At 71.6% G+C, this 9,228-nt stretch overlaps 1 protein-coding gene across 1 annotated transcript; it reads right to left on the reverse strand.

The window, feature by feature from the left end:
- Positions 1 to 6,867: 6,867 nt before the first annotated feature.
- Positions 6,868 to 7,806, reverse strand: AURANDRAFT_12251 (hypothetical protein; the record flags this gene model as incomplete). The annotated part of the gene is made up of 1 exon (XM_009040124.1): positions 6,868 to 7,806. A coding segment is annotated over one exon (939 nt), but the record flags the coding sequence as incomplete, so codon positions are not given.
- Positions 7,807 to 9,228: the final 1,422 nt, after the last annotated feature.

Genomic DNA, 9,228 nt, shown 5'->3' on the forward strand with positions numbered 1-9,228 from the left:
CCCCCGAGGCTCCGCTCCGCGACGCGGAGTCGTTCGTCGAGCAGGCGGCGCAGCTCGCGGCCGCGGAGAAGGCGGACCGGGAGTGGCGACGCGAGGCCGCGAAGCGGGGGCGGCCGCGGCCGGGCGACGACGACTCGTCGGACGGGGACGCGCCCGCGTACGCGCCGCGGCGGCGGTACGCCGACGACTCGTCGTCGGACGACGACGACGACGCCACCCTGGAGTCCGAGGCGTCGCCCGACCCCGCGGTCGCCGACCGAGCAGACGACGACCTCTTCGAGGCCCTCGACCTCTGCCCGCCGTCGCCGGCGGCCGACGACGCGCGCGGTTTCTTTCCCTCGGACGACGCGAAGCCCGCGCCGCGCCGCGCGCTCTCGGCCGCGGCGCTGCCCCCGCGGCGCCGCGCGTCCCTCGCGGCGCAGCTCCGGCCGCCGGAGGTGCCCGCCTACGCCGTCGAGCGGTCGCTGTCGCTGCCCGCGGACCCGCCCGCGGCCGCCTCCGACGGCGACGCGCCGGGCGAGGCGCGGCCGCCGCCGCCGAAGGCGCGGCTCTGGGGCAAGCTCCGGGACGCCGTCGCGTCGCCCAAGGCATCGCCGACGAAGTCGCTCTTCGACGTCGTCCGCCGGTCGCTGTCGCCGCCCGCGTCGCCCGCGTCTTCGCCCGTCGGACCCGGCGGCCTCGCGAACGTGTCCGGCGAGTCGCGCGCGGCGGCCGGCGGCGACGGCGAGGCGACGGACGACGACGACCCGCCGCCGGCGCCGGTCGTCGCCGCGAAGCCGCCGCCGCCGCCCCTCGAGGACTGGCAGGTGAGCCGCGTGCCCGTCGCGCCGGGGCAGGTGCCCGTGGTGCACCTGCGGCTTTAAGGCTTCTTGGCTGGCTGGGGCTGTTTTAGACGTCATCATTTCGGCGCGCGCACCGAGTCGGGGACGAGGGGCGTCCCGCCCCGAGGCATCGGCGGTTTCGCGGCGCAGGCTTGTGCTGCTGAGCTCAGTCCAAGTTCTCTCAACCTCTCCGAGCTGCACCACACATTCGTCGTCTGCCGCTCACACCTCACGCTTCGCCGCGTCGTCGTCGGCGGCCCACGTCTTCGTGAGTCGTCGCGCCGTCGCCTCGTCGACCGCGTCTGCAACCTCGGCGCGATGCGTTTGGGGCCGTTCCTGCTCTCCCTGGGTGTGCTCTCTCGACTCACAACATCGCAGATCCTTCGGCACCCTCTACACCGCGGGGGCGGCGACGACGACGACGTCGCCTCCTCATCGACACTAGACCCCGATCGGCCGCCGCCCTCCGTCTTCGGTCCCTCCGGCGAACCTCCGTCGCGAGACACTCCGCCGCCGACGGCGACGGAAACGTCCGACGGGTTCGACGACGACTACGTGGCCGCCTCGCCGCCGACTTCGTGGGATGTACTACATGACGACACGTTCCACGAGGCGATTCTGCCGGACGACGACGACGAGCGCTTCCACGAGGACGTCGTCGAACCCGCGACCACGACCTCGCCGTACTTCCGCTGCGCGTACAGGTCGGAGAATGTTTGCCGGGAAATGATCGCCGGGAAACGGCCCGGCCACGACGTCGTGGACCACGACTGCTGCGCGCTCCCGGAGACGGCGCGGTGCGCCCCCGGCTACCGGTACTCGCGCGGCGACAGGTGCTTCAAGGACTCGTGCTCGACGGGCTACGACACCTGCTGCACGAAATGCGTCGACCCCACCGTCGACTGCGATCGGGATTCGCCCCGGTACGGCAAGTCCGTCAGCTGCAGCAATCCCCTGAGCTATTTCATGATCCTCGCCTTCATCGTCGGTTCGTGTTTCTGCTGCGGCCTCTTCTCCACCTGCTTCATGCGCCATTCCTCGCACCGCTACGCGGTCTTCCTCCGCGACCGCCACGGCGCGATCTACGCCGCCGAGGGCGTCGCCGTCGCGCCGCCGGCGCCGCTCGAGGCCGCCGTCACGCCCGCGAACGAGGCGAACGACGACGACGGCGACGTCCAGCTCGTCGAGGCCCGGCCGGTCGAGGAGCCCGTCCCCAAAACCGCCGTCACCGCCATCCCCATCAGATGACTAACCTGTTGTTTTTTTAACATGCGTATTTGTTCGTACATGTCGGCGCCTCGCGGGAGCGAGAGCGCCGCCGCGCGCGCGCTGCTCACACCCGCAGAAGCAGGAGCGCGATGCAGACCCAGGTCTGGTAGTCGAAGAAGCCCGCGCGCAGGGATCGCCGGCCGAGCCGCGTCCAGGGCACCGCGACGAGCACGAACGGCCACGGGCAGCGGATCGGCACGGCGGCCGCGCGCTCCGGGTTCGTCGCGGGGCCGCCGCGCTGCCGCCGCACGGCGATGAGCGCGGCGCAGGCGGCGGCGGACCGGGCCACGACCGTGCGGAGCGCGGGTCTGTGCGCCGGCGCGAGGAGCGACTGGGAGACGAAGGACGGCACGGCGATCGATCCCAGGGGCGCCAGGCGGCGCGGCCTGTTCACGCGCAGCGCTGGCGCCGTCGACGTCGCGGGCACCTGGAACGCCTGCGCGGCGGCGGCGAGGCACGCAACGACGCGCAGAACAGCCTCAAATTGCATCCTCATCTGCGAATCGAAGCTTCAACGTTGCTTCACCACTCCGCACTTGCGCTCATCGGAAGAGGTGGGCTGCACGAGGGCTGCCCATCACGATGCCCGTCTTCGAGGTGGACCCCGACGAGCCCGTGACCTTCGCGGGCGACGACGACGAGGACTTTGACATGTCGGCGCCCTGCGAGGTCTTCGACGTCGACGTCCAGCCGCCGCCGCCCCCCGTCGACGAGACCGAGGCGGAGCAGCACCGGTCGACCCAGGAGGTCTGCGCGCGCCTCATGAAGGCGTCGGCGGCGGCCATCGACAAGGCCGTGGCGAACCGGCCGAAGCACATCCAGGACCTCATCGACGCGCCCTACGAGCCCGACCCGCTGAGTATCGTCACCGAGGAGCGGCTCGCCGCCGCTCGAAAACGCGCGGACGAGCTCGCGGAGCGCATGCGCAACCCGCCGCCCAAGCCGCCGCCGCCGCCGCCCCTGCCGCCGGCGGAGGCGGAGGCGAAGCGGCTCGCCGACTTCGACGCCGACATGAAGGTCATCGAGATGCTCATGGCCAAGTCCGCCAAGTTCATCGAGGACGCGGCGACGGCCCGAGTCGAAGGTTCGCTTCGACCGTCGTTCCAGAGAGCATCGCACGGGTTTTTTTTCCCAGAGAGCATCGCGACAAACACGCGCTTGCAACTGTTTCCGGAGAGCGTCGCCGCGAACGCAGGTCGCGAACCGGCCGCAGCACATCCAGGACCTCATGGACGGCAAGGTCGAGTGGAACCCGCCGTCGAAGCAGATCGCGGAGGAGTGCGAGCGCAACGGCGACCTCACGGAGGGCTGCGTCTACAACAAGATGATGGACAACTTCGCGAACAACTGCCCCTACCACCTCCTCACGCAAAAGGGCAAGACCTACGACGAGATGCAGGCCGAATTCGCCGCGAACTGCCCCTACCACCTCATTCTCTAATTTACATGGGCGCGAGCCCCAGAGACGACCGCGCGCGCTCCGTGACGGCGAGCGTCAGCGCGAGCACGGGGCCCTGGCGCAGCAGCCCCGCGCCGTAGCCGCGGAAGAGCGGCCGTCGCAGCGCGTCTGCCAGGGGCCGGGCGTCGGAGAACACGGCCGTGCGGATCGCGCAGAGGGGCTGGATCAGCGTCTGCGCGACGGCGCCGGCGAAGACCGCTGCCGCAAAATGGAGAGCCGGACCCTCGGCGAAGCCCCGGCGGTCCCGGAGCTCGCGCTTCGCGACGTCGTACGTCGACAGCTGCGCCGCCGAGAGGATCGACGCGCGGACGACGTTGACGCCCGCGCCGCGCCAGAGCGACGCCACGTCGCCCGCGGCGATGCGCCGGAGCCCGCCGAGCACGTCCAGGGCGGGCAGCGCGTGGGGCCGCAGCTGCTGCCGCGTGCGCAGCACGTCGAGCGGCGTGAACGCGAGCGCGGCGACGGCGCCCGTGGCCGACCCGGCGGCGACGCGCGCGGCGAAGGACGCGTCGCCGCCGGCCGCGATGGCGTCGCGCGCGCACGGGTAGGCGCCGACGCGCACGGCCGCGTAGGTGAACGCGCGCACGCACGTCGCGTAGAGGCCCGGCGTCCACACGCTCACGACGCCCCGCAGGCCGCCGCCGGCCTCCGCGAGCGCCCGTCGCGCCGTGTACGCCGGGGTGACGTGCTGCCGCACCTTCAGCGTATCGACGCCGTGGAAGAGGCCGTCGGCGATGGCCGTGCCCAAGCCCGCGCAGCCGAGCTCGCAGGCGAGTCGGCCGGCGAAGTCCATTTCGTTGAAAGCGCGACGCGGTGTTGCTGCGTCGGCAATCGTTGGCCGCGCGACGCGGTGTTGCCGTTGCACGAGGGCAAACGATGAGGCTGCAACGAGACCACTACACTGCGAAGCGGTGCTGCAACGCGACGACGACGTGCTTCTCCCGATTCTTCGGCGGCTGCGGCCACCTCACAGCGGCCCTCAACATCTCCTCACCGTCCGGCGGTGCCTTTATCAACAACGTCTCGCTCGTCATCCCCGGGCCGGGGGGCAGCCATCGTCGAATCGAAGGTGGCACCGGCCATGCGCCTCGCCGCCGCGGCGCTCGTTGTCATCTGCGGGTCCGCGTCCGCCCGCGCCGGCAGCAGGCACCACCGCAAGCTGCGGAGCCGCCTGCTCGCCGACGCCTGCCCGGCGGACTCGCTGCAGCACGCCATGCCGCCGCACGTGCACTACACGGGCAAGTTCGACATCGGCATGCGCGACTTCGTGGTGAAGGACGGCAAGTGGCCCGACAACTTCATCTTCCACTTCTACGACGACGCGGCGCTCAACGCGTCCATGAGAGCGCTCGACGCGGTGTTGGAACTGGAGGGCGTGGCCGGCGCGCTCGAGGCGTTTGACGCGCTGCGACCGCTGGCCTTCAAGGCGGACCTGTGGCGCTACTGTCTGATCTGGGCCTGCGGCGGCACGTACCTCGACTCGAAGATGCAGCTGGGCCTGAACTACGGGACCTTCCTCGACAAGGTGAAGAACGAGAAGGTCTTCCGCGACGCCAAGGACAAGTGGGACGCGGGCGGGCGGCCGGGGCCCAAGCCCACGTTGATCACGTGCATCGACCGCTGGGTGTCGAACCTGGACCAGTACAAGAACATTTCCGGCGTGTGGCAGGGCTTGCTGATCGGCACGCGGGGGCACCCGGACCTGTTGAAAGTCATCCGGCGCGTCGTGTCCAACGTCGCCCGGCGCATCTACCCGAGCGACGAGGGCAAGCTCCAGATGCTCTACATCACGGGGCCGGGCACCTTCGCGCGCGAGACGCAGTGGACGGACCCGACCTGGCAGGAGCGCATCCACCTGCCGTGCCACTGGGGCAACCACGGGCCGGAGCTGCGGACGGTGTGGGGCTCGGGCAGCCTGCTCGCCCTCATGGACGCGGGCAACCACGAGAAGCTCCGCGGCGGGCCCCACCTCTCCTACGGCGAGATGTACAAGCGCTACGAGGTCTACGTCGACGGCAACCCGACCTGGCCGCCGACGCCTCAGCCCACGAAGAGGATAACGTGACCTGGGTACTCACGTCCAACTACAGGCGCCGGTTTCCTCCTACCCCGAGTCGGAGTCGGAGTCGACCGCCGCGAGGGCGGCCTCGCGCCTGCGCTTCTTCGCCTCCAGCCGTTCGGCGATGGCGGCCGTGTCGACGACGTCGTCGGAATCGGAGTCGACCGCCGCGAGGGCGGCCTCACGCCTGCGCTTCTTCGCCTCCAGCCGTTCGGCGATGGCGGCCGTGTCGACGACGTCGTCGGAGTCGGAGTCGGCCGCCGCGAGGGCGGCCTCACGCCTGCGCTTCTTCGCCTCCAGCCGTTCGGCGATGGCGGCCGTGTCGACGACGTCGTCGGAGTCGGAGTCGGCCGCCGCGAGGGCGGCCTCACGCCTGCGCTTCTTCGCCTGCGCCGCCTCGATTCCGGCGATTGCGGCCTCGGCGACTTCTTCCAAGCCAACGGACCAGTGCGTCGCCGCGGGCCACGCGAAAAAGCGAGCCGGCGCCTCCGGCGCGCCGGCGACGCAGAGCGGCGCGACCGTCGCGAGCCAGCCGCGCGCGGGCAGCTCGGGCCCGAGGCGGACGTTCTCGACGATGTAGCGGTCGCGCCCGAGGACCTCGTGGTGCACCGGCGAGCCGTCGGAGTCGGGATTCAACGTGTCGATGGCGAGGCCGCGCGCGCCGCCGTCGACGACGTAGCGCGCGGCGTCCAAAGAAACGCCCGGGAAGTGCATCCGGGGCAGCCCCGTGTAGTCGTCGACGTCCGACGGGTCGACGGCGTTGTAGTAGTCGCTCCGGTTCCCGTAGCGCGCCTCCGCCCAGCCCGTTCGAATACACACGAGCGATCCGGCCGGGATCGCGCCGTGCGCCCGCTCGTCGTTTTCGACGTCGGCGCGCGAGCACCGGTAGTCGGCGTCGCGCGCGACTTTGTCGGTGACGTCGACGATAGCGAGGGGCACGTTCACGAGCTCCTGCGGTGTGATGAGCTCGATCGTGCGCCCGCCGGGGATATGGGCCGGCGCGTCCAAGTGCGTGCCGCTCCCACCATTCAGAGTGAAGGCCTGCTTATTCCGCGCGCCCGGCGCCTCGCTCGTTTCTGGCGTCTTGATGACGTCGCGCGCGAGCGGCTTGCAGGTGGGCCAATGCACCGATGACTCGCTTAGCACGAAGCCGCAATCCACGCAGCGGCACGCCATGGGATGCTCTCCAAATGGGCTGCTCCGCCGCGGCCGTGAACTTCAAGGACTCCTTCAAGGTGCGCTCCTGGGAATTAACTCGCGCGCGCGGAGCCGAACTGGGCGTCCCAGGCCTCGTAGCCGACGAGGTCTTCGGGCGCGACCGTCGCGCGCGTGATCTTGAGGGCGTTGTCGAAGTGCGCGAAGGAGATGGGCGGGATCTGGTCCTCGCTGAGCACGCCCGGCGCGCCGCCGCCCGCGAAGAGCGACGAGCCGACGTCGCGCATGGGCCCCATGGCCGCCTCCTGGCAGAGGTTGCGGATGTCGGCGCCCGAGAAGCCCCGCGTGCGGTCGACGACGTCGCCGTCGAGCTCCGCGGGCGACAGCGAGTGCCGGTTGTGCTTGAGCAGCGTGCCGAGGAGGCTCCGGCGCGCGACGTCGTCGGGCAGGGGCACGTAGAAGCGCTTGACGAAGCGCCGCCGCGCGGCCTCGTCGAGCTCCTGGGGCCGGTTCGTCGCGCCGACGACGAGCACGCGCTCGCGGTTCGACGCGTCGCCGGAGCCGACGCCCTCGAGCTGGACGAGGAACTCCGTCTTCAGGCGCCGGCTCGCCTCGTTCTCGTCGGAGGACCGCTGGCTCAGCAGGGAGTCGACCTCGTCGATGAAGACGACGCTGGGCTCCTTGTGGCCGGCGACCGCGAACATCGTCCGGACCAACTTCTCCGACTCGCCGATCCACTTCGACATCAGCGACGACGCGGAGATGGAGAAGAAGGTCGCGCCGCTGCTCGACGCGATGGCGCGCCCGATGAGGGTCTTGCCCGTGCCCGGCGGGCCGAAGAGGAGCATGCCCTTGGGCACGGCCCGTAAACCCGTGAAGAGCTCGGGCCGCTGCATGGGCCAGATGACCATCTCCATGATGGACCGCTTCGCGTCCTGGAGCCCCGCGACGTCGTCGAAGGTCGTCATGGCGCCGCTGTGCATGATCTCCCGCTCGATGCGCTTGACGAGCTCCGGGTCGCAGCCCTTGAGCCGCTCGGGGAGCTCGTCCTCGCCCTCGGGCTTCTTCTCCTCGGCCGGCGGCGCGCGCTGCTGCGCCTGGCCGCCGCCCGGCGACGCGCCGCGGCGCATCTTCTTGCCGCCGGGCGCGGCCTTGCCGTCGCCGTTGTTCGCGCGCGGCACCTGGAACTGGCGCTTCGGCGGGCCGCCGCCGCCCGCGCCGCGGAACGCGCCCCGCGGCCGGTTCTCCTCGACGGCCTCGTAGGGCCGCCGCTCGTAGGCCTCGTCGTCGCGGTCGTCGTCGCCCCAGCGCGACCGGGGCCGCCCGCGCGGCTCCGCCTCCGGCGCGGCGCCCATCATCGAGCCCATCGACCGCGCGCCGCCCGGAGCCGCGCGCGGCCCCGCGCCCCAGGCCGGCGGCGCGCTCGGCGCCGCGGCGGCCGCGGCCGCCCGCTGCGCGGCGGCCGCGGGCGCGGGCGCCGGCGCCTTGCGCACGACGGACGGCGGCAGCCGTCCGACGCTCGGCACGGCGCCGACCTCCGACAGGCGCAGCGGCTCGGCGCAGGCCGTCGCCACGGCGAACTGGCCCGCGGCGACGCCGAAGCGCGCGAGGCGCGCGCGCTCCAGCGGCGCGGCCAACGCTGCGGACGCGTTCAGTGGTTTCGACAGGTCCTGCCACCCTGCGCGCAGCGCAGTTTGATCGGCGGTGTCCATACTGCGCGCGAAAGCTCGCGCGACACACCCAAACCTCTCGGACGATTAGCCTCAATATGGCCTTCGCGCCGCGCCACAGGCCGTATGAGGCCGCCTGTGACCCCCGCGCCGCTTCCGTCCGCGTCTACTAGTCCCTGCGCGGTCGCGTGCCACTTTTGAGCGCTGGAAACGGCGTGCGCGCGACGGCGCACACGGCCTCGGAAACCGCCTGCGGGAGCGGCCGAGCAGCGGGCGGCGCTGGACGCGTCCGGAGGTCGCCGCGGGTCCGTAAACCGTCGCGGCGGTCCGTCCATGTTGCGCATAGATGCGGCGCGCGCTCAACTGCGTCGGCCGAGGCCGTGGTCGTGGTGCGGCGCGCGGCCGAAGACGGGTCCCGACGACACGTTCGAGGCGCGGACCGCGGCTAGATCTGCGCGAGTTCCCGTCGGCGAAGTGGCTCGTGCAGCTCGTCTATCACTACGGGTGAGCCGTGGCCCGACAGATCACGTCAAATCCGCCACATCGCCGTTCATGACCCCAGAACCCGTTTCGGCGGCGGTTTCGGGCGCCGCTCTGCGGCGGCCGGCGCGCGGGGGCCGCGGTCCGTGCCCCCGGACTTGATCGATTTTGCGGCCAAACATCTCCACGAAGCGATCGGGAATGACTCCTCGCGGGCGCGGACGACCTGCAACGCTCGGCGGACGCGAACGTCGTGCTCGGCGCANACTCGCGCAACCGCTCGGCGACGGCTACGCGGCGCCCATGGGGGCGGCG

Source organism: Aureococcus anophagefferens (genome assembly GCF_000186865.1).
Source record: "Aureococcus anophagefferens unplaced genomic scaffold AURANscaffold_13, whole genome shotgun sequence".
NCBI lineage: Eukaryota > Pelagophyceae > Pelagomonadales > Pelagomonadaceae > Aureococcus > Aureococcus anophagefferens.